Genomic DNA, 25,592 nt, shown 5'->3' with positions numbered 1-25,592 from the left:
CATCCCACAATGGATTTTTTTTCTTTTTCTTTTTGCCTAGCTGAGTTGACACATACCACAATGGATTTCTAAGGGTCAGGAAAACTAGATACTAGGATTCTCTTGGGTGATAGTGAAGAAACAGGTTAAGAAAGAACAAAAACTTTAGCGAATTGATTAATTTATAAAAGTTTTGGTGTACTTATTGAAAATAAATTCCTTTAACCAAAGATGTTAAAAACCCAGGAAAGGATACATCAGCATCCACGTAAGATTGCAACAACCGGATTTCTCCTTGTGAATGACATTCATACAAGGTAACCTAATGAAAATAAAAATATAGTAAATTTCATCTCAAGTATAGAAACATACTCTCTCCAACTTTTAAACATGTTTTAATCGCAATCATATCTTAAATATAATCTAGAAATTATTGCCTTAAATTATCTCCTGTAAGCTTAAGGAAGCCATTATAAAGCTGAATGTTTTACATAATATAGAGTATATTAAATATTGTAGTAACAATGGTTTTGATTTCCAATCTTGTAAACATATTCATCCATTTAATTGCACCAACTCTTCAAAGTGAATAAAGTTAAAAACCTCAAAGCAATTGTGATTTATCATCTTTTAATTGTAGTTAAAAAGGCCTTGGATGCCAGGCACGGTGTGTCACTTAATGCCAGCACTTTGGGAGGCTGAGGCAGGTAGACCGCTTAAGCCCAGGAGTTTGAGACCAGCCTAGACAACATGGCAAAACCCCATCCCTATTAAAAAATAAAAATTTGGGAGGCCGAGGCGGGCGGTTCACGAGGTCAGGAGATCAAGACCATCCTGGCCAACATGGTGAAATCCCGTCTCTACTAAAAATACAAAAAATTAGCTGGGTGTGGTGGTGTGCGCCTGTAATCCCAGCTACTTAGGAGGCTGAAGCAGAAGAATCGCTTGAACACGGAGGTGGAGATTGCAGTGAGCCAAGATTGCGCCACCGCACTCGAGCCTAGCGACAGATGGAGACTCTGTCTCAATAAAATAAAATAAAATAAAAATTAAGGCTGGGCGCGATGGCTCTCGCCTGTAACCCCAGCACTTTGGGAGGTCAGAACAGGCAGATCATGAGACCAGGAGATCAAGACCATCCTGGCTAACACGGTGAAACCTTGTCTCTACTGAAAACACAAAAAGTTAGCCGGGGCCGGACGCAGTGGCTCGCGCCTGTAATCCCAGAACTTTGGGAGGCTAAGGCAGGCGGTTCAAGAGGTCAAAAGACCGAGACCATCCTGGCCAACGTGGTGAAACTCCATCTCTACTAAAAATATAAAAATTAGCCAGGTGTGGTGGCACGCGCCTGCGGTCCCAGCTACTCGGGAGGCTGAGGCGGAAGAATTGCTTGAACCCAGGAGGCGGAGGTTGCAGTGAGCCGAGATTGCACCACTGCACCCCAGCCTGGTGACAGAGCAAGACTCCGTCTCAAAAAAAAAAAAAAAAAAAATTAGCCAGGCATGGTAGCACGCGCCTGTAGTCCTAGGTACTCGGGAGGCTGGGACAGGAAAATCACTTGAACCCAGGAGGCAGACATTGCAGTGAGCCGAGATTGCACTACTGCACTCTAGCCTGGGCGACAGAGCAAGAGTCTGTCTCAAAAACATAAAAAGTTAAAATTAAAGTAAGTCTTTGGATAGTTTTAGAGCATCTACATATTAGTTACGTTATATATTAAAAAGTCTACAATTTGCCTAATGAATTATTTTCTCATGGGTGCAGATAATCAAGTATTAACTTTCTCATGTATGATAGCCCTTTTCATCTGTCGTATACTCTAAAATTAAAACTATACATACACCATATAAAATTTTGTAATACTAAACTTTTATAAATTTATTTTTATTTATTTATTTTTTTTTTGAGACGGAGTTTCACTCTTGTTGCCCAGGCTGGAATCCAATGGCACCATCTCGGCTCACTGCAACCTCTGCCTCCCAAGTTCAAGTGATTCTCCTGCCTCAGCCTCCAGAGTAGCAGAGATTACAGGCATCCGCTACCACACCAGGCTAATTTTTGTATTTTTAGTAGAGATGAGGTATCCATGTTGGTCAGGCTGGTCTAAAACACCTAACCTCATGTGATCCACCCACCTCGGCCTCCCAAAGTGCTGAGATACAGGCATGAACCACTGTGTCCAGCCCCGTTTTTCTTATAGCTTATAGTCAGTCACCTTAGCAAAAACCTATTCATATTTTATAACAGTATTTCAAATCTCTGAAGATCCTGTATATCATCACAACTTATTAATTCATAATCTCCTCTATGTTAATGTTCAAAAAAAATTATTTATATGGCTGCTAACTAGGTTGGTTGTATCTTATGTGATAACTGTTTTCTTTTTCTTTCTTCTTTTTAAAGAAATCCTAACAGCAGAACTTTTTATAATTCATTAAACTATATGACACCCCTTTATGTCACTTTAAATGAAAACAGGAATTCTTTCTGTTAGAAAACTTAAAACACTGCAATAACCATACTGGAGCACAAACTATACCAATTATAATACTATCAGAGCTAAATATTATCTTAGGTTTACAGTGGTGTCCTAAAAGTGGATTCAAATTTAATTAATCGGCTACATTTCCAATTAAGAAAAAAACAACCTCAACCTTTTCTTAAAAGCACATCATTTTTCCTCTGAATTGCTGTTTTCAAAAAATTTAGAAACTAAACAACTATAAGCAGACTCCATTATCTTAAAACCTACATTTGGCTAAACACCAAAAAAAGGGAAAAAAAAAGGCGCTATTTATTATTTCACGTTACCAACTTCAGTGGTAACTTACATATACTGAGAGTTTCAATGACTTGACTCTGCCAAACAGTAAAAGCCCTACAGCCTTACATGTCATTATAAAATTTCCTTAAAAGGCTGGACATGGTGGCTCATGACTGCAACCCCAGCTCTTTAAGAGGCCAAGGCAGGTGGATTCCTTGAGCCCAGGAGTTCAATCCAGCATGGGCAACATGGTGAAACCCCATCTCTACAAAAAATTAGCCAGGCATGGTAATGCATGCTTATAGTACCAGCTACTCAGAAGGCTGATGTGCAAGGATCACCTGAGCTGCAGAAGTTGAGGCTGCAGTAAGCCTTGATCAGCCACTGCACTCCATCCTGGAGGACAGAGTAAGATTCGACCTCTCTCAAATACAAACAACAACAAAAACTACCACCAAACACCACCTGTCTCAAAAAAAAAAAAAAACCCTCAAATGTTTACTGCAAATAATTAAAACATCTCAATAACTTACTTAAATCCACCAGACTTATGCTTTCATTTATACAGCCATTAATTACCTTAATTTAAAAATCACAGCCATTTCTTATGCTATTTAATAACAACAAAAATCACTTTAAAAGAAAGCCAATTCTTCCAACCAAATATTTATGAAGACAAACACAAGTATAAAATCTGTTTCATCAATAATTAGGGATAATATATTAAATAAAGATGTATTTTCAGCCATGCATACTGGTTTTAATTAGATAGTTTCTAGAAAGCTTCACTCTTACATGAAAGTTGTTAAACCAGCTTCACAAAATTTACTTTGAAATTATTCTATTTCAGTATTATATTAATACCAGATCTGGAAATCAAGCCAAATACTAAATAGACCCCTTAACACTCACTCTGTTGCTTCCTACAGTTGCAAACACTAATGGATCTCCTTCTTTACTGTGCCAGTTAAACTGAACTCCAAACAATGGTTGGTTATGATCTTCCTATAAAATAATCATGAAATAAGAAAAAATTAATGTATCTTACAAAAGAGAAAATGATAGTAAACAAACCTTTCCCCTTCTCACTTTTGTCCAAAATGCAATCCATTATTTTGTGTATCATACATAAGCTGACTTTTGACACTAAAATTAAAAGATGTCTACTAGTCTAGTTTTCACATTTTAAAATACTGTTTATGATAAAACTTTATCACAACCAAAAGCTTAAATCACAAGTTAGGTAACAATCACTTACCTATGAAAACACTTACAATATTTGCCTTTTATTTTCTTAAGCCAATCATATTCTAAATCACAATAAACTGGATAAATTTGGTGGACAAAAAGGACAAATTTATTTTTCTCAAATACGAAATTAACAAATGGCCTTAATAGCTTCTTTGGCATTCAGTACATTTTATAAGTCTAAATTTTAAAGTGAAGCACAGCAGACTTCATTCAAATCACTATTTTCTGTTAGTCAGAACAAGAATATTTGAACACTGGGGACTAGAGGAAGAAATGGACTATAACTTCACAGTTACCAGGAGGCTATAAGGAAATGTACAAAGAACTATTATTAACTTTTGTTCACAAAGTTATTTTTCACCTCTAGGATTTTACTGGCCACCTTCTGGCATTAACACTAACTTTCATGTTCAGTTTAAGGCACTGTTTTCACTTTTAAAGTACAACAACTTTCATTTACTCATCTTTTGAAAAGCCACAGCCTTAGGCTTTTGAAATACTTCCTTAAGTATAAAAGGCAGCTAAAAACATCTTCTAGGTACAGTACATAAAAGTAGTAGGTTAATGTAAATAAATATGGGCATAAAACTATAATTCACTTTAAAAAATATGCTGGGATTAATTTCTCTCCTTTTATAGGAGTAAAATTTGACACATTGAACATTGAATTTTGGCTACACTGACAAAAAAATGTCCCAGTCATAGCTTCTTATGCTTTCCCAAGACTTTACTTTAAAATATATTTGGATATTTAGAAAAGGTTTTAACTTACATATGTATAATACATGTTTTTCCTCAGTATAGAAAAAAATAACCACATATTTAAAAAACAAAGTGGACATATATAAAAGAAAATGTCTTAAACATCAGTAACCCTTTTTATAAAGTAAATAAAAATACTATTGGGGAAACGTTAATTTAAATAACCCAAACCCCCTTTTCCCCAAATATTTAATATTAAAAAGTTTTAAAATTTTTATACCTTTTTCTTTGAAAACAGTTATAACTATAAAAAAGGACCGAAGTTTAAAAAACCATACAAAGTAAAACATCTGTTTCAATTTATACTGACTCAAAGCTAATGGGTTACATTCAGTTCTTTTCAAAAATGGGTACCAGAATTGGCTTATTTTTTTTTTTTTTTTTTTTTTTTGAGACGGAGTTTCGCTCTTGTTACCCAGACTGGAGTGCAATGGCGCGATCTCGGCTCACCGCAACCTCCGCCTCCTGGGTTCAGGCAATTCTCCTGCCTCAGCTTCCTGAGTAGCTGGGATTACAGGCACGCGCCACCGTGCCCAGCTAATTTTTTGTACCTTTAGTAGAGACGGGGTTTCACCATGTTGACCAGGATGGTCTCGATCTCTTGACCTCGTGATCCACCCGCCTCGGCCTCCCAAAGTGCTGGGATTACAGGCTTATTTTTTTTAAGTTTTACCAAAGTATGAAGAGTAATAGTTCCTAAAATCTTTAATTTGAATACAAGCAAACCAAAACACCCTGCAACACTCAGTGTCATATATTTAAATTAAAACAACAAAAAACCAAAAAACTAAATGTAGGATGGACTGTAATAGATACGCAGTCTGAGGTACAAAAAAAAAAACCTTCAAAACACTGTAACTTTAAAATATTTATAACTTGACAGAGTATCTTGAGTACAAAATGTGTACACAGAGAAATAATTCTGAAGCCCAGCAATCAGCCCAAAAGATGTCTTTTTGCACATACCTTGAGACTATTTACACATTTGAAAGAATATTTGCATTTCTTTGACTTCCATTTTCCCTTTCCCCAACTTTTCCTTCCAGGTGCATTTGGCGTGTTTGTAGGTGTATCAGGGCGTTCAGTGTTTGTACCGCTTTCTATACTGACAGCGTCATCCTGCAAGCAGTAAATGAGAAAAAATTCCATGAAATGGCACTACTGTTTTTAGCAGTAAGTAACTCTACTGGGAAGATGCTGAATGACCTAAGAGAAATAATTTCTACAAGAAGAAAGAAACATATTCTTGCCTCCATATAAACATAATCCAGCTACATGTTAGAATGTAGATATTTTATATTTCAACAAAAATGGAAATGAAATACTGAGAATAATGGAAGAGTAATACTGTCTTTAATAAGGCACTGGTCTGTACCAGTCACTTTAATACACTGTATCATTTAATCTTTCAGCTCTTTACAAAAGATACTGAGTGCTGAAAAAGCCTAACTGGTCTCTTGCTGGTAAGGGCTGCTGGAATTCCAGTCCAAAGCTGTAGCTCTTAAATCTGGCTGATGTGTATGTCTTCATAATTTATTTGACTGCTGCTCAGTCTGGAGCATGGGGGTGGGTAGTCATTTGAAGCAGGAGTGTTAATGGCTTCTACGTTAGATGTCACTTATAAAAATCTTGTTATTCAAATTCTATTTATAATATAAACCAATTGGAATTTTTTAAAACTCCTACATATATTCTATGCTACTTACAAGTTAAAACTGCCTCATTGTTCTAAAGTAATAATAACACTCATACATCAGAACTCCAGAGACTCTCTATCATAATTAAAGTAAAATCCTTCCGAAAAAAGAAATGACTGCAGGAAACCTTGAAAATGCTCCTAATTCATACCTTATCTCACACCGAGTAGCCCTCTAATCTCAGCTCTGTAATCTCAGAAGAGGATTTCAGTACCTCCTCATTACAGATTCCAATGTCTCCTTTGGAAAGAAAAGATTTATTTAAATCTATGACCTTAGGGCAGCAGTTCTAAAATGCATTCCAGACGAAGTCTTTTTTTCCATGAAATGCCTATTAAACAGTCTAGGAAACATTGCTTTAGGGGATATTTCTAAATTACTGTTTCCTAAAATTGGTTTTATATAGAAGGTTAAAAAAATCTTAAATGAAATAGGTGGGTAGCAAGCAGTAGATACTCAAAAAATATCTGAATTGTAATTTAATGTAAATGTCATCAGTTTACAGAAACAGAAAATGCAATTATTTTAATCTCTCCACCTTTTCAGTCGTATTCACATAATTAAAATCAAATGTAGAGAACAATTCTGTGTCTCAGTGGAAAACTACGAATTATCTATATCACACCCTTCCAAGTTAGTGGATTATAGCCCTCCACTATGTCTTTCAGCTATTTTACAACTCTCTTTTTGAGACAGGCTCTCCCTCTATCACCCACTCTGTCTTGGTTCACTGCAACCTCCACCTCCCAAACTGAAGCAGTCTTCCCCCCACTTCAGCCTCCAGAGTAGCTGGGACCACAGGAGCAGGCCACCATACCCAGCTAATGTTTTGGTCTCAAACTCCTGGACTCAAAGGATCCTCCAGCCTCAGCCTCCTGAAGTGCTGGGATTATGGGCACCAGCCACTGTGCCCAGCCACAACTCTTTTTTCATTATGAATAGCTGATAGACATATAAATTTTGTCTCTACAGTAGAGGTTCAAAATGTCTTCCCTTCCACTCAAGGGAAAAAAAATTTTTGTCTCCATTTAGAATTCATCTCTCCATTCTTTTACTCCATATATTAACAAATTTGTATTGTTTTAATTTTTCAGGTTAACTGTTACTGTACAACATTTGCCTGGTTCCCTCTGAGTAAAATACAAGTTTTAACACTTTTTTTTCCAATTACCATTTTTTTCTGTAAAATTACCTTTTAACACTAGAGAAATGAAATTTTAAAACTCTTCACATTTTTATACACCAGCTTCTTTACATTCTGGCTAAACACTGAGCTGCCAATAAAGAGTCCACCCAAAACACTCAATAATAGTGCACAATGCTTATTTTACTTCTGACCACTTAATTTACCCATCTCCTCCAAAGGTAAATCGGGATGGAATCAAATGAAAATGTCATACAGCCACCATGCTTCCATTTTATCTTTAAACTAAAATCAAGTCTTTGCTGAATGTTAAAATATGTACAGGCTGACTTCCATCCTATTCCCTTCTCAAAGTAAAGAATAATACTGTACAACAGACATCGTATTACCATCTTCATTTGCCCAAGAAAGAAACAGACAGAGGTCAGTAATTTGTCCCTGCATCTTGCCACAGGGATGCCCTGCATCTCTGCTTTTGCTTAAGCAAAAAGACAAGTCTCCAGATTCAGCCCTCTGATCTTACTACCAAGGCATCCGTTATTACTCTTCCAGAAGCCAACTACTCTGCAGTCATATGATCTCAAAAAGTTCAAAAAAATGGCAGATAACACATACAATAAATTTAAAATATGTGCCTATTACATTAACAGTAGCTACTGCTCAGGTTACCTTAACTCTAACTCAAAAACATATTCTTCTCCCATCTGCTTTGGCCTTTTGCCATTATTTGGCTCCCTCAAGAGTAAAACTATTGCCCTTGCTTTTTCTGAACTCATTTTTATACAATGTTCTCTACTCCCTTACCTTACTGCCTCCCCTAAGTCAGGGCTACAGGGACAAAATTTAGAAGGCTTGTGAACTCAAATGAGGGAAAAAAATTGCATCTTAATTTTTGCCACCTTTAACTAAAGTTTAGCACTTCCTTCTATTATTATCTAGTTAATATACATGCTTAAGGTTACTGCAATTGTGATTCTGTCACCAATGAAAATCAAGTATTTTTATGTCATACTTCGAAAAAATGTTTGTGCCCATCACTACTATCAGAGCTGCTGCTAGATCTTATTTAATGTGCTAATAATAATAAAGTACATATAGTACTACATCCAAAATTTGTTTTAGAAATATTTTATAACATGGTGTGCAATTTTATAATTGAATTTGTTTGCAACCTCATATCCTGTATTTCATACATCTAAGTGTTATTTTGAGAAGGCTACACAAGATCCCGCACGCTCTCCTTCTCTCTTAAGTCTATCCAAATGGAGGAACCAAAACAAAAGCTAATCCAATCATTTGGTCCTGAATAGCTTTAAAATTGCACCAAAGAATATATTTTCCTTTAAGCGTCTTCAAGAAGAAAATAAGCTTTAATTTATTTTGTCCTCTGCAAGTTTCTTTATTCTTAACAGGTCTGACAGTTTCATTATATTTTGCCTGATTACTAAGTATGTGGAAGGGCCAGAAACATTGTTCTATGTAATCATAAAATAAGTAATAGTAATTATTATAAATAATTAACACGGCTACAGTACTTATTATGGGGCAGACACTCTTAGTACTTTAGCTATATTATTTAATCCTTACAAATACTCTCTGAGGTAAATACCACATTCCACTATCCCCATTTTTAACAAACTAAGGCAATTATGTAAGTCTCTTGCTTAAGGTCAAGTTAATAGAGCAGAAATTTTAACCTATCACTTGAATCCAGCATCTGTGCTCTTAATACTCTAATCTGCCTAGGGAAATTTAACAAAACGCAGAAATGAACAGTCTCCAAATAAGAAAACGAAGAGGGTAAAAAATGTTCGATCTCAATGTACAGTGAGATTGGGGCACACAAAAGGGGAAAAAATACAAAAGTAACACTTAACACCCAAGATTTCCTGACATTTCCTGAAACTTCAAGTCTAAGATCCCACTAACTGACAATCCCAAGAATATCTTGTCTCCGCAAAAAGAATCCTTACCCGTCTTTTCAGTGAAAATCTTAATCATGACCCCATTATATGTTTCAGCTACAATTTATGACATAGAATTTAGAAACTGCGTGTGGAAGATTTAAAATTTATTCCTAAAACTAGCCAAACTGAGAAAATTAAGAACTCACATCACTCTTCTAAGAAAACATTTTAAAGATTTTTAAAAGATATTCACGAGTTGTCCCATATCATGAGAAGGAGAATCACATTTTGGAGTAATATAGTTGAATAAACTGTCAAGATATTTCGTTGACCTTACTGGATAGCAACTTAAAACATGAAACTGAAAACTTATTTGTGTCAATTCGGCTCTTAATGGCGGGTCAATTACAACTCACTTGGGTGAAATGTTGGTACCAAATGATTACAATATCCGTTTCAGAGCTTAAAAAAAAATCTGACAGCAAAACACCTCGCACTTGCCGAAGCCAGGAGCCCACACTTAAAGACATCCGCTTATACCACTGTTGCCTAAAATCTTCCAAGTCGCCCCCCTTTAAATAAAAACGTTCAAAGAAGAAATCGCCCACTCTTATTCCTTTCTCAAAGGTAGTCCCTCCCCGGCCCCAAATCAAAAAGCGATCCTCTCAATTCGGCGGCTCCTGCAGAAAAGGCGACCTTCAGGTGCAACCCGTCTCCGAGGACAGGACGGAGACGGACACAAAACCCCCTTTAATAAAGTCTCCCAAGGTCCGCAAATCGAAGATCTACGCTTTCCATTCTAAAAATTCCAAAAGGGTCTTAGAGTGACAACTCTTACGCTCCTTTAGCAGGGTCCCTAACTCTGCCTCGTCCTTCCAACTTTATTAGGAAAGTCTCTAACATTCCTTTTAAACTACTAGAATCTCAGACCCGCACTCTCCCCTTAAATCTCCCCAAAGGCCCAAACACTCTCCCATCACATACAAACTGATTTCAGGGCAGACCTCTCAGACCCACACAATCACCAGAACCACTCTCCTTCGACTAGTTCCTGCTTGCTCTCGGCCCCACCTAAAAATCCTAGTAGACAATTTCGATTTTCTCCCGCACGCCCGCGTTTTCCTGAGTAGAGTGACACCTCTCCCTCCCCCCACAGCAGCCCGCTAGCCCCCGCGCCCACAGTTTTCAAAGAATTTAAAACTTTCACTCCGGAGTCTCCTAACTGCCAGGAGCTGCACTCACATTCTCGTCTCCAGAAAGGTCTGGATTGCTGTTCTCGTCACTGCTCAGCTTCTGCTTCTTGGCCGCAGGCATGTCTGTTCCCGCCGGCGCAGTCGACACTTCCCTCTCGGACATATTCCTCCGCCTCCCTCCAGGTTCCTGCCGCCTGGGGCGGGGCCTCCGCCACACCGCCGTCAAGCAAGCCCGGCCCGAGCTTGCCGCAAAGTTGCCGCTGCCGCCGCCACCTCCACCGCCCCCCCCACTGTCGCAAATCGCGCCCAGCCGCCGAGGCGGGCGTGCGTGCGACCCCGCCACACTGCTGAAAAAGGGGCGCGCGCGCGCGCCCTCCCGCGCGGCTTCCTGGCTCCTTCCCTTCCCCAACTCCCGTCTTGCCCTTTTCCCGTCGCCCTCCGGGCAGTCTACACGATGTATGACCCGTTGGATTAAGAGAGCAGTATTAAGTATGTCTCCCTTCCCCACCACCGCCTCGAGAAGAGGCGAAACTCAAAGGGATGCTCCCTCACCCCCTTCCTCCTTCCAAAGACGTTTCAGTCGCAATTGGCCCGTTCCTTCGATCGCCGACTCGCTGCTAGGGAGCGAAAGTCTGTGGAATGGGCTACACCACCAATCTCCCAGGAAACGGGGGAAGATTCAAGACGTCACCTTTTGCTTTAGCTGTGCATGCCACGTTTCCTTAATCTGGAACTTGGAGGATAACGTTTCCTGACTGTTTACGGAACTATTCAAAATCTAATTCTTCCTTGAAGATAGAAATGCAAAAACGATAGCCTGCTTCCCACTGGCTTCCCCCATCTGAAGAATGGAAAGTACCCGTCAGGGGATGCGCAGGCGCCGTGGCGTACTCTTGCGCTGAGTTCGTGGAGACCCGCCTCCTCCAAGCCCCTCCTCTGTTTGAATTCTCGTTTGCTATTAAACCAGGTAGTTTTCTACCCAGTTTCCTAATCCCTAGGTGGATTTCAAAGCGCTACCGACTTGTACTGTAGACATTTCATAAATTCTTGTCGGATATTTATTCTGTTGATAATCTGTTGTAATGAATTATCCTTACCAGTTGATACCTATAGTGGTTAAGACTTAAACAGAAATATCCTAAAAATTAAGAGTCTAAACTCCAAAGAGTTACAGCAGATGTGCTCTTTTTAGCTACTGAAGGATAGGCCCTGAACTGTGCCAAGGCCTGTAAATCAGTGTTCATCTCCAACTATTACGAGACTGTGAGACGTAACTGACAATGTTTTGTTTTTGCACATTAGATACAATGAAATTTTAGAAGGCAACACAACTGTTATACTTCACCAAAATAGTTATCTCTGTGACCATATCTGTTCTCCACCAGGTGCCAGATAACATTACTGAGCCTTGTGGAATTACTATATGGGCCATTAAACCATAACTGAATGAGCAGCAGCAGGAAAAGGAGAATGACGATGAATAATAAAATACAGCCTCCCCCACCCTTTTTTTTTTTTTAAGAACATTTTTCTGACTACTTATCTTTCTGGGCTTCTGTAAAAATGTCCTCATCTGTAAAAATGAGGAGGTAAGAAGGGACCTACCATTTCTTGGGTACCTACTTGATGTATATCTTTTCTCTTTTAGACCTTATTACCCACCTAGAGTGCACCATCCATAAAATTCTAGTATACCTGAATTACTTCTGCATGATAACTTTATAACCAGGTCATCGGTTTCCTTATCTGCAGATTGCAAGTCGCTCTTTCTTTTGTAGATAAAGAAAGAACTCTTGGTTGAGAATTAGAAAAGAAAGTAAAGCAAAGGCAGGTCAGAATAAGAGGTTTTTGCAGTGAAGACTTTGAAATAAAGAAGCTGAAAAAAATTAACATTGAGGTCTCAATGACTGCAGTCAATTGTTCAGCACTTCCAATGTCCCAGGCACTACTAAGCACTCCTCAGTTGGTGAGGAAGAGATGAGACTGAGAAAGTAAGACGTGCTTTGGTGTGACATTTTCATCAGCAGACAGAAGCATCCTTCCCTTTGTTGAGAACATCTTTTCCAATAAATGGAAAGATGTTTCTGAAATATAGTTCTACAAGTAAAGGCTAATCAACGAAAGCATTTCAAGTTAAAATTATTCTGTGTGTGAGAGATCAGTGGGAGCTGGGAAGTGGGAGTCAACGTCTAGTCATAAAATTAGAAAAGTGCTGAACATTTGGATAAAGGACACACATGGTAGAAAAATGCCTTACAGCATTCATATTATCCGTAACAAAGCAAAAATAATTTAAAGAGGCTTATTAAAACTTGGAGGGATTATTTTTTAAATGTTTCTGATGAATCAGGGGTGATAAATGGAAATTAGTTTATATTACTACATTATTATTACTACGTTAAAGAAAAAATATTCTGACACTTGTTAAAATAGTAAGGAGCACTTCATTCAGGACTATTTTGATAGATGTCAAGACATTCAGAATAGGAGAGAGATCAGGCTCAACTCCAAATTACAGCAAGGAGTGGGGATTTATAGTCAAGGAGCAGAGTTGGAGGGGTTGGTGGTTGGAAAATTACTAAGAAGAGACATCAAGGGTGGGGAAATTTTTGGTAAACCAACTTAACAGAATTTGTGCTGAAAAAAGGCCAAGGTGATCAGATATCAAGAGTGTGGGTTTCTCTCTAAACTGACCCAGAATTCTTGCTACAGCTGAGCCAGGCAAGCTAGACAGGAAGATGGAGAAGAGAGCTCAGAGAAATTAGTCTTTGTTACTAATTTAAGATATGTAAAATGTCACAGGTATTCTATGCAGAGTACTACTTTTATGATTAATTTAATAACTATAAAAGTTGAATTACCTATTAGAAATCATAAGTTTTGCTGAGTGCGTTGATGTATACCTGTAGTTCCAGCTACATAAGAGGCTAAGGCAGGAAGATTCCTTGAGCCCAGGATATCAAAGCCAGACTGGGCTGCATAGGGAGACCTACTTCTCTAAAAAACTAAAAATCATAAGTTTTTCAACACTGCATTCTCCTACTGTGAAACATCTCAGGAACCATCACAGTTGGAGAGGTCTTACCACCCACATTTTACAAATGAGGAAACTAAGACTTAGGATAAGTAAACACTATGCCCAAAGAGACACAGCTCTTCAAATGGCAGAACTAGAGATTTTGTTCAATTGATTGGAAAGCCAAAGCACTTTTACTTCAAGATGAGGGACCCAAGCAGTTCTAGATTTATGTAACTCTATGCACAGAGCTTGGTCTTTAGACCACACAGTCGTTTATGAAGTATCAAAGAACCTTAAAAAGCTATCTCACTTGGGACAGAAAGAAGATAAAACTGGAAAAACCTGGGAAAACAAAGAATCTATAGCATAGTTTATAGTGATGTACGGATTTCAGTCTTTACTTAATTTTGACCAATGTACCATGGTAATATAAGATTTTAATAATGAGGGAACCTGGATAAGAGGACTATAGGAACTCTCTATGCTATCTTTGTTCTTTGTAAACATTCTATGAAAGTATTCTAAAATAAAAAACTTACTTAAAAATATCTATGTCATATTTCAATGTTGAGAATTCAGTAAGAAATACCCCTTAGCCTTCAATAAGTAGTTGATCCATCTTGGAACTTTCCAAGATCATTTAGTTATATGGAAAAAGAAAATTCACAGCCTTCCTTGGCATTGTCTCCTAGTATCTTGTAAGCTTCATATCAGGAAATGAGTTTCAAAAGCTAAATTAAATCCTTCCCATTTCAACTGGAGTCTATTTCTCATTCATTGAACATTTTTGTCTCTTCTGCTTCATAAATAGCAGCTGTTCATCATCATTCATGCAATGTATAGTCATATGCTTACAGATCTGGTTTTCTATGAACAGAACATCATATGGCTTCTTTGAACATTTTCAAATCAATCAGGAAGAATCTACTGAATGCCATTTATATGCAAAGCAGCATGGTAATTCCATGGGCAGTTGGGAGGAGGGGACAGTAAAAAAGAAAATAAGACACAGTCTCTACCTTTAAACAGCCTAATAATCATCCAGCATTAAGAAATAATGGAGGCAGGGTGCGGTGGCTCACGCCTGTAATCCCAGTGCTTTGGGGGCTAAGGTGGGCAGATCACAAGGTCAGGAGTTTGAGACTAGCCTGGCCAATATGGTGAGACCCCATCTCTACTAAAAATACAAAAATTAACTGGGCATGGTGGCAGGTGTCTGTAGTCCCAGCTACTTAGGAGGCTGAGGCAGGAGAATCACTTGAACTCGGGAGGTGGAGGTTGCAGTGAGCCAAGATCCTACCACTGCACTCCAGTCTGGGCAACAGAGTGTGACTCAGTCTCAAAAAAAAAAAGAAAGAAAAGAAAAGAAATAACGAATGGGGCCAGGTGCTGTGGCTCATGCCTGTTATCTGAGCACTTTGGGAGGCCGAGGTTGGCGGATCACCTGAGGTCAAGAGTTTGAGACCAGCCTGGCTAACATGGTGAAACCCCTTCTCTACTAAAAATACAAAAATGAGCCTGTCATGGTGGCCGACGCCTGTAATCCCCAGTACTCAGGAGGCTGAGGAGGGAGAATTGCTTGAACCAAGGAGGCAGAGGTTGCAGTGAGCTTAGATCATGCCATTGCACTCCAGCCTGGGTGACAAAAGTAAAACTCCGCCTCAAAAAAAAAAAAAAAAGAACAAATGGACTTAATATATATTTGCTGAATACCTACTATGTGCCCAACACTGTTCCAGGTGCTGAGGAAACTTAACCAGAAGCAGAACCAGACATCAGGCTTATTGACATATCGGAGAAACAAGCATTAACCAAATAAATTTGAAATTACTACGGTAAGTGTTACGAAGGGGAAATACAAGGTCAGGGCTGTCGCCAGCCTGTGTGGTATTTTTGTGCTATTTTTTAAAAGGCACTGCTATAGCAGAAACAGCCCAGAGTAGGTACAGCTTGGCAAGCAAACAATGACTTTGGTAAATTAGAAAAAGATACCCCCTTTTCCAAATTGATACAACCCTGCTCCACGTGTAAGGCTTTGTGAACAGAGCACAAACTTAACTTTAGTTTTAGTCATTACCTCGACAGGAACCCTTGTTTAGATGAACAAGCTGCACAGGCCTACACAGAAGCTAGACAAAGCTTCCATGGACATGTACAGTAAAGTGAGACATGGGAGTGTTTCCCTGAGAAGCAGAAGAGTGGAAGTAAAACAAAAATGGGAGTTAACCAGTCTCTGATTAAGTAGAGAAGGAGAAACATTCTAGGGAGTGATAACCGCATGTGCAAAGGTCCTGGGGCAGGAATATGAGGGGGGTACAAACGCTATTGATACACTGAAAGGTCAGTGCTGGTGAAGGACTGAAAAGAGAGGGTGACAGAAGTGTAGTAACAGAGAAAGTTAGAAAAGGAGATAAGGGGCCAGATAGTGGAGGACCTTGTAGACCTTCTTAAGATGACTCTGTTTAAACTGTATCTCCTGTTGGTAAGACTTATACAGAAGGAATTAGAATGGCATTATTTTATTTTAACTTTTTGTTTGTATTTATTTCACTTATATTTAGTGAAATGCACAGATCTTAAGTATATAGTTCCATGTGTTTTGACACAGGCATACACCCATGTAATCTACACACCATCAAGATACAGATGGAGCTTTCCAACACTTCAGATTTTCCCTCTCCTCTCTTTCTCCCCAGGCAGCCACTATTCTGTTTTGCCTATATTAGCCTAATAGTTTTGCCTATTGTAGAACTTTATATAAATAGAATAATTCAATATGTGCTCTTTTATGTCTGACTTCTTTTGCTCAGCATAATGTTTTTTAGATTGATAAAATGACATTAGCTTTTAAAGAAAAAGACTGTCTTTAGCTCTTAAATACTATCTTTAGCTTTTAAATATTGTCATTAGCTTTTATGGCCGGGCACAGTGGCTCATGCCTGTCCCAGCAACTAGGGAGGCTGAGGTGGATGGATCATTTGAGGTCAGGAGTTCGAGACCAGCCTGGCCAACATGGTGAAATCCTGTCTGTATTAAAAATAGAAAAATTAGCCAGGCATGGTAGTGAGTGCCTGAAATCCCAGCTACTCAGGAGGCTGAGACAGGAGAATCGCTTGAACCCAGGAGGTGGAGGTTTCAGTGAGCTGAGATCGTGCCTCTGCACTCCAGCCTGGGTGACAAATTGAGACTCTGTCTCAAAAAAAAAAAAAAAAAAAAAACGCAAAGAGAAAAGGAAATGTTAGGACTTGTCTGGGCAACAAATCGAGACTCCATCACAAAAACAAAAACTGTCAGCTTTTAAAGAAAACTACTGTATTTTAAAGAAAAATACTTGAACCTAAGAGGGAGATGTTGCAGTGAGCCAAAATCGCACCACTGCACTCCAGCCTGGGCAACAAAGTGAGACTCCATCTCAAATAAAAACAAAAACTGTCATTAGCTTTTAAATACTGTATTTTAAAGAAAAATACTGCCTAGATCAGTGGTTCTCAAATTGTAACAGAATTTAGAATCATCTGGATACCTCGTTAAATCACAGTTGCCTGACCCCATCTCCAGAGACACTGGGTTGGGATCCAGCCTCTGAATGTGCATTTCTAACAAACTCATAGGTGGTGCCAGCACTGCTGATTCAAAGAGCACGCACGCTTTGAGAACCACCAATCTAGATGACAAAATCCGAAATGTCTTATAACCAATTTCAAGGAATCTATTCATTTAATAAACACTTTCTTAAAGTACCTGCTATGTGCTAGGCACTTTCTAGGTGGTAGGATTCAAAAATAACTAAAACATCACGCTTCTCCTCTAGCAACTTATAGTCTAGTAAGAGAAGACAGAGATAAACCAAATGGGTATCACTAGTTGTCTTAGAAAATCTGTTCACTAACTAGTGGAAAAAAATCTTAAAAGAGAGAAAGTGCTTTTGCTTCCAAAGTAGATAAACTGCCAGGCACGGTGGCTCATGCCTGTAATCCCAACAGAGGCAGGAGGGTGGGTTGAGCCCAGGATTTTGAGACTAGCCTGGGCAACATAAGGAGACCTTGCCTCCATTAAAAAAAAAAAAAAAGGCCGGGCGCGGTGGCTCAAGCCTGTAATCCCAGCACTTTGGGAGGCCGAGGCGGGTGGATCACGAGATCAAGAGATCGAGACCATCCTGGTCAACATGGTGAAACCCCGTCTCTACTAATACAAAAAATTAGCTGGGCACGGTGGCGCGTGCCTGTAATCCCAGCTACTCAGGAGGCTGAGGCAGGAGAATTGCCTGAACCCAGGAGGCGGAGGTTGCGGTGAGCCGAGATCGCGCCATTGCACTCCAGCCTGGGTATCAAGAGCGAAACTCCGCCTCAAAAAAAAAAAAAAAAAAAAAAAAAAAGTACAAAAAATTAGCCGGGCATAGTGGCATGCACCTATAGTCCCAACTACTTGGGAGGCCAAGTTGAGATGATCGCCTGAACTTGGGAGGTCGAGGCTGCAGTGATCATGCCACTGCACTCCAGCCTAGGTGATACAGTGAGACCTTGTCTCAAAAAAAAAAAAAAAAAATACAACCAAATAAAAAAAACAAACAACAATAAAAATCAATGTAAATAAACGACTAAGAGTGAAATCAAGGCTGTATAATGGATGTCCTAGACACGGGATTCCTCACTGTCAGGCTAGCTTCAAAGATGATCAGTAAGACCTACTTTACTGAGTGTTTTCCATGTATTTGGAACTGTGCAAAATGCTTTCCACACAGCATGCCATTTAATCCTCTCAATATCACTCTAAAGCTGTTACTATATTATCCACGTCTTACAGGTGAATTATAATATTATCCACATCTTACAGAGGAACTATAATGGAAGAGAGAGATGGAGAGAGAGAGAGAGATGCTATCTTACGATTGCTAATTCAGCTGTTTGGTTTCCTCAGTAATAGAAAGTGCCCTAAAGAGGATAAGGGGTTAGACAAAGGCCATTCAACAAGTAAGTGGGAGAATCAGAATTCAAACCCAGATATCACTGACCCAAGTGCTGATCCTTTTAAACACTAATAAATCTCTCTGTAAGAAAGCAATCTTCATAAATAATTTTAGTGCTACTGAGTGCTATAATAGAAATATTCAACAGAGAAAACATTACTGTGACAGAACAGGTAGGGGAGTAACGAGTAACTAGTGGAACTAGTGGAAATATGAGAAGCCGTCATGAAGAGGTGAGAATTAGCTTGGAAAGTGAATTTTTGTCAGTGTTACCCTGACAAAAGTCTGAGAGACAAAGACAGTACATTGGATGAAAATACTACATTCTGAACACTAGCAAAGAACACTCTCTTGTGACTAAAGAAAAGTTTGTTAGGATCACGTATAGCTTGAGTGAAATCTCCCTTGTAATTATGCAGTGGCTTTGTTTACCACATACAGTCACATGCTCCCTGATGACCTTTCAGGCGATGACAGACTACCTGCACAGTGGTCCCATAAGATTATAATGGAGTTGAAATTTTCCTATTGCCTACTGATGTCATAGCAGTAACGGCATGGTAGCACAATGTAATGCAATGCATAAAGCATTTCTTGTTGTTAAAGAGATGCATGACTCAGCTACTCAGGAGGCTGGGATGGGAGGATCACTTGAGGCCTGGAGTTTGAGACCAGCCTGGACCACTGTACCTCACCTCTTAAAAAAATTAGATTAAATTAGAAAATTAGCCAGGCATGGTGCTATGTGCCTGCAATCCCAGCTAGTCAAGAGGCTGAGTCAGAAGGATCACTTGAGCCTGGGCACTCAAGGCTTCAGCTTTGGAGACAGAGCAAGACCCTGTCTCTAAGGAAAAAAAAGAGAGAGAGAGAGAGAGCTGCTATCTTACGATTGCTAATTTAGCTTTCTGATTTCCTCGATAATAGAAAGTGCCCTAAAGAATGGACGTTTTGGGCCAGGCACAGTGGCTCATGCCTGTAATCCCAGCACTTTGGGAGGGCGAGCTAGGCTGATCACCTGAGGTCAGGAGTTTGAAACCTACCTGGCCAACATGGCAAAACCCCATCTCTACTAAAAATACAAAAATTAGCTGAGCACGATGGCAGGTGCCTGTAATCCCCGCTACTTGGGAGGCTGAGGAAGGAGAATCACCTGAACTCGGGAGCCAGAGGTTGCAATGAGCCGAGATCACTCCCACTGCACTCCAGCCTGGTCAACAGAGCAAGACTCCATCTCAAAAAAAAAAAAGAATAGACAATTGTATTTCAGTCACTGGAGAGGTATACTCCACAGCAAATCTTCTATTTACTTATTTATTTTCGAGACAAGTTGTTGCTGTGTTGCCCAGGCTGGAGTGCAGGGTCTCGATTACAGTTCACTGCAGCCTCGACTTCCCAGGCTCAAACAATCCTCCCACCTCAGCCTCTTAAGTATCCACAGCATGACTTGAATGCTTTGGCCAATGGCTCATAAATATGTGTCTTGTTAGTTTGGGAGGGGCCATGTCATGAAAAGCCTATGCCATTGGTCTGTAAAGTAATGGGTAGCCGAAGAAGGGCTTTCTCTTCGGCAGTGGTCGGGGGTAAGACTGGAGGCTCGGAGGTAGGCTCCGGGGCCATCTCAGCTATTGCAGATCTAAACCAAAGCAGTGCCAATGAGGATGAAAAGCAAGGGGTTAGTTCTCAGATTGTACTTAAAAAAAATACTATCAACAGGACTGAATGATTCATGGAATGTGAGGGGCTTAGGATGACTCAAGTTTATGGTTTAGCTGACTTCCTGGATTGCAGTATCTCTAAGAGAAAATAGGAGGAGAAGCAGGTGGAATTTTTAACTTTTAGTGTTGAGAAGATAGGCGTAATGTAATTTAACTTCTGCCTAAACCCAAATATAGTCTTAAAGGGCAAATGCAAACAACAATGCTCTGTCACTAAGTAAAAGAAATAATTGGCGGGCCGGGCGCGGTGGCTCACGCCTGTAATCCCAGCGCTTTGGGAGGCTGAGGCGGGTGGATCACGAGGTCAAGAGATCGAGACCATCCTGGTCAACATGGTGAAACCCCGTCTCTACTAAAAATACAAAAAATTAGCCGGGCATGGTGTCGCGTGCCTGTAATCCCAGCTACTCAGGAGGCTGAGGCAGGAGAATTGCCTGAACCCAGGAGGCGGAGGTTGCGGTGAGCCGAGATCGCGCCATTGCACTCCAGCCTGGGTAACAAGAGCAAAACTCCGTCTCAAAAAAAAAAAAAGAAAGAAATAATTGGCTGAAAAAATGGATGTAATTTTAATATCTTGTACGTTGTCTCTTGCCTTTTCTTCTCTTTCTCTCTTTCTTTTCTTTCCTCCCTTCCATTTTTCCTTCTCTCTCTTTCTTTCTTTCTTTCTTTCCTTTCCTTTCCTTTCCTTTCCTTTCCTTTCCTTTCCTTTCCTTTCCTTTCCTTTCCTTTCTTTCAAAACAGGGTATGTGTTGCCCAGACTGGTCTCAAACTCCTGGGCTCAAACAATCCTCCCACCTTGGCCTCTCAAAATGTTGGAATTACCCTTCCTCCCTCACCCACCCTTCCTTTCTTTCTTTCTTCCATTCGTTCTTTCTTTATTCCATTTGTTTGTTCTTTCTTTTCTTTCTTTCTCTTTCTTTCTTCCATTTGTTCTTTCTTTCTTTTTCTTCCTCCTTCCTTTCTCTCTTCTTTACTTTCTTTCTTCTTTCTTTTTTATTTTCTTTCTTCCTTCCTTTCATCCCTCCCTCTCTGTTTTCCTTCATCCTCTTTATAATTTAGGTAATAAGCATGTATTACTTTTGTATTAAGAAAAAGGCTTATTCGAATTTTTTAAATCAATCAGATCAATGAATTTATTTTAAATATTCCTTCTCATTGATTTCCTGAAAAGGTCACCTCTGTACCTTTAAGCATTGAGTGTATTGCAGTTTGAAGGCAAAGTCTTGCCTGGTGCATGGTACATGTTGTACATAATTCTCTGAAAAATAGGTTACAATTACTACCAGGCTAATTAACTGTTATTATCTTAGAGTCTGGATTATTACATGTAAATGCCTGATTCTGAAATAAAACTTTGGGAATTAAAGCCAGATAAATGGGAGTTTTGTTGTTGTTTTAACATTTTAGCCTTTGATTTATTTATTTACTTTGAGATGGAGTCTTGCTGCATCACCCAGGCAAGAGTGCAGTGCCCAGTCTTGGCTCACTGCAACCTCTGCCTCCCAGTTTCAAGCGAGTCTCCTGCCTCAGCCTCCCAACATTTGTAATCTTTATATTGTCTGAAAGTTTATTAATCAGCCATAAAAAAATTCACTCCTATCTATAAGTTAAAATCAGTGCCAAAGAGTCCTGAAATCTGAAACTTATTTTACTTTTTTTTTCTGTGGACTATGAAGAGAAGTTGAGATTTGAAATTTAACTTAGCACTGTGAGTCTAGCCCCTTAGAAGCACAAAACTGTATTCCCAGTTTCTTTGTAAATATATGTTTTCTAACACTCATATTGGTTTGCTATTATATGATGTCTCAGGAGAATTAGCCTGTTGGATCAGATATAATGGTGTTTGTGTTTAAATAAGCCAACATCAGGGAAGGTTTTGTGTTGAACGAGTAATTACACAGATTAAATTACCCAGATTTTGCAAAACAATATGAGCACTAAAAGAAAGAAAGAAATAAACAACTTCTTAAATAGGTTGCATGTGATGTAACTGACCTTGACACTAATCTACCATTAGTACAATAAACAAAGAAAGATAATAAATATACTTAATACATTTTATGCAAAAATTACTTGTGGCTTTCAATTCGAAGATATGTGTATATTTAAAAACATGTCTGGAGAAAATCTTAAATAGGGTTAAAACAATAAATTTTTCTAAATGAAGATTTTAGCAAAAATATTTTTTCTTTAAAAATGGGGTAAATTAGAAAGTATATATCTCGAATTTACTCTAACATGGGTTCTTTATTTCCTTTCTTTGAGGGACCAAAACGTGACTTAGCACAAAGACTTGATAGAGGGAGTTCAAGCATTAGTAAGGTGCAAAGTGTCAAATAATTGTGATCAAGACTCTGATGAGTTAAGTGTAAATAAATCAGAAACCTGGGTTATGCTCCTCAAAGTACACGTGAGTTTAAAAGTGCAGAGGAAAACATGCTCAGTAAAATGCTCAGAGGCATTCTGAAACCCAAATGCTTGAAATGTTGCATTTCAGCATTTGAGGTGAGCACAAAATGAGACCATGGCTGTATATGTCCAGGGTAAATAGTGGAGATAGTTTGCATTAACTTAATTTTTCCTTCTCATATTTATAAATCTTAAGCCCAGGAATAAGGATGCTGTATTAGTATTCCCCAGAGGAAAAGAACAAGTAGTGTATGTGTACATAAGTATGGAGAGAGATTTATTTTAAGGAACTGGCTCATGCCATTATGGAGGCTGGAAAGTACAAAATCTACTATTCTAATCTGGAGGTCATGCACTGGCAGAATTCCTTCTTGCTCAGAAGGTCAATCTTTTGTTCTAGTCAGACCTTCAGCGGATTGAATAAGGCCCACCCACGTTATGGAAGGTGATCTGCTTTATTCATTGTCCACTGCTTTGAATGTTAATCTCATCCAAACACCCTCATAGAAACGTTCAGAATAATGTTTGACAAAACAGCTGAACACAGTGGCCCAGCCAAGCTGACACGTAAAATTAACCCTTACAGATGCTTAGTTGGTTCATATTGTTTGCCTGTTAATTAAATTTGACATTTAGAATACTAAAGCACTGATAGTTCAAAGGGATGAATAGAATTCACTAACAAACTTGTAGAGCTGGAAAGGCCATTGGAGACCTTCTAATGGTATTTCTAATGGTATTTCTCAAAAGGGGTGCTATTAGCATTTAGGGCAGAACAGCTTTTGGATGAGGGGGATTGTCCTGAGCATGGCAGGACATTTAGCATCTCTGGCCCCAACCCATAAATGCTAATAGCTCTCCCAATGATTGTGACAGCTGAACAAAACCATGCACAGATTTCCGAACACTCTGGGGTCGGGGGATGGAGGTAACACTCTTCCTTAAGAACTACCCCCTTAAATATCTTACCAATAAATGCAGAATAGTAAAAAAAAAGAAAAAAGAAAAAAGAACTATTCCCTTACCCCACTTTTGGAGGAGGAAACATTTAATAAGGTCAAGTTACTATATCTTCTATGTAGACTATTACTTTCTCTCTTTTTTATCTGATTTAGCAGGATAATTATTTGTACCAGACTGTTTTGTAATAAGGAGTGAATCTATAATTACACAGCCTAAAATAAAGTTTAACATGTAAACTCTGAGTGATATGAAAAGCTGTAATATACAAAGCTGGGTAAAGATTTTAGTCATTAAATCACCAGGGTTTTGGTTAATACATCTATGTAATTTTCAGTATTAAACTAAAAGCACAGCTATATCTAAATGTCCTAAGCTTGGTGTGGTGGCACACACCTGTAGTCCCAGCAACTCAGGAGGCTGAGGTGAGAGGATTGCTTGAGTAATTCAGCCTGGGCAACATAGTGAGACTTCATCTCTAATAAAATTGAAAATAAAGAAAGAAAAAGTAGAATATCTAAATTCTCTCCTTCCACAAAGCCTTTTGCCATCTTTTCAACCAGGACTAATTGTGCCTTTTCTTGGTCTCCCATGACACTTATTTTTCTCTCTTTTATGTTACTTATTGTAGCAATATAATAGCTCTCATTTCTTGTTGCTTACTATGAGAAATGCAGTTTGCTAAATACTTACTTAACATGCATTATCACTTTTACCCATCATAGAAACATTTTAAGTAGATAATATTATGTTCTAAGTGACAGAAGAGGAAATTGGGACACAAAGAGATTAAGTAATGTATCCAAGGCCATATAATTAGTAAATTTCAGAGTCTGGATTTTAACTAAAGTCTGTTTGCCTACAGAGTCTATGTTCTTAAATTATGCTGTTCTGACTGCAAATAGAGCCCATTTTGCCAGTCTCTGTCAGAAACTCTGGGATATTACTGAAGGTCACCAATAAACCTACTTATACATGGCCACTTGGTATACTGGGAGATATGGCAAAGATTTTGGTATTGCTTGTGAGGCCCCAGGATAACAGAATTTAAAATCCTTGAACAACAACAAGATCTTTGAAGATTTCCTGCAGCTCCTGGTGACTGTTCCCCCTAAGACAGCATGGGAAGTAACTCTTACCTTTGCCTTCAGATACAAGTTCTCTGAGTAATGCTTTGAGTTGGCACAGTTGGCATCACTAAAATAGCTTTCTGTTCTAGCCCCTGGGGAATTTGGTGAAACTTCTTTGTCAAAGAGAACTACAAAATAGGAAGAACTAGACCACTTTTTTTTCTTCTTAAAAACATAATTTGTTTCCGATAATGAAAGTAACACATGTACATTTTGGATAATCAGGAAAACACGAGACATGAGAAGAGCACAAAGAAGAAAACTCAATATAATTCTATACAGAGATAGAAACTATTAATATAGTTCTGTACAGAGGTAGACACTGTTAATATTGGAGTCTTCTATTCTTTTCGTCTTTTTCTGTCCACACACAAACATGAATACACTCATATTTGGAAAACGTAATTCATACCATGTTGTAATTTTGTAAGCAATTTTTATGACAGTATATGATGGATATATTCCTTTGTTTCCCTGTAATATCATTTTAATGGTTGCATAGTACTACATCGTAAAGGTAGCCACGATTTATTTAACCACAGTCCTGCTGTTTGTCATTTAAATGGTTTCTGATCTTTCCATGTATATTTACATACTTGCATATGCATGTTTATATGGGCTCTGATTATTTCTTTAGGAGAGGGAAAAGAGAGGGAAGCCAAATCACTAGTTGGAAGTTACATCACACTCTGGTAA

At 38.8% G+C, this 25,592-nt stretch overlaps 1 protein-coding gene across 3 annotated transcripts in view; it reads right to left on the bottom strand.

Annotated features, from left to right (window-relative positions):
- Positions 1–11,487, bottom strand: part of EED (embryonic ectoderm development) — a 35,805-nt gene extending 24,318 nt beyond the window's left edge. Inside the window, exons 1-4 of one of the 3 annotated variants that reach the window (XM_012469485.2) lie at positions 10,747–11,487; positions 5,723–5,875; positions 3,656–3,748; positions 236–301 (exon numbers count right to left, since the gene is read on the bottom strand). In XM_012469485.2, the coding sequence (XP_012324908.1) occupies positions 236–301; positions 3,656–3,748; positions 5,723–5,875; positions 10,747–10,860 (426 nt within the window). In that variant the 5' untranslated portion in view covers positions 10,861–11,487. The remainder of the gene's footprint in view (positions 1–235; positions 302–3,655; positions 3,749–5,722; positions 5,876–10,746) is intronic. The other 2 variants (XM_012469486.2, XM_064365380.1) reach the window with 2 other exon arrangements.
- Positions 11,488–25,592: the final 14,105 nt, after the last annotated feature.

This window comes from Aotus nancymaae, unplaced genomic scaffold (assembly GCF_030222135.1).
Source record: "Aotus nancymaae isolate 86718 unplaced genomic scaffold, 86718_ANA_hifiasm-v0.15.2.pri h1tg000059l, whole genome shotgun sequence".
NCBI classification, from domain to species: domain Eukaryota; kingdom Metazoa; phylum Chordata; class Mammalia; order Primates; family Aotidae; genus Aotus; species Aotus nancymaae.
This window is presented reverse-complemented; position numbering and strand designations above follow the sequence as displayed.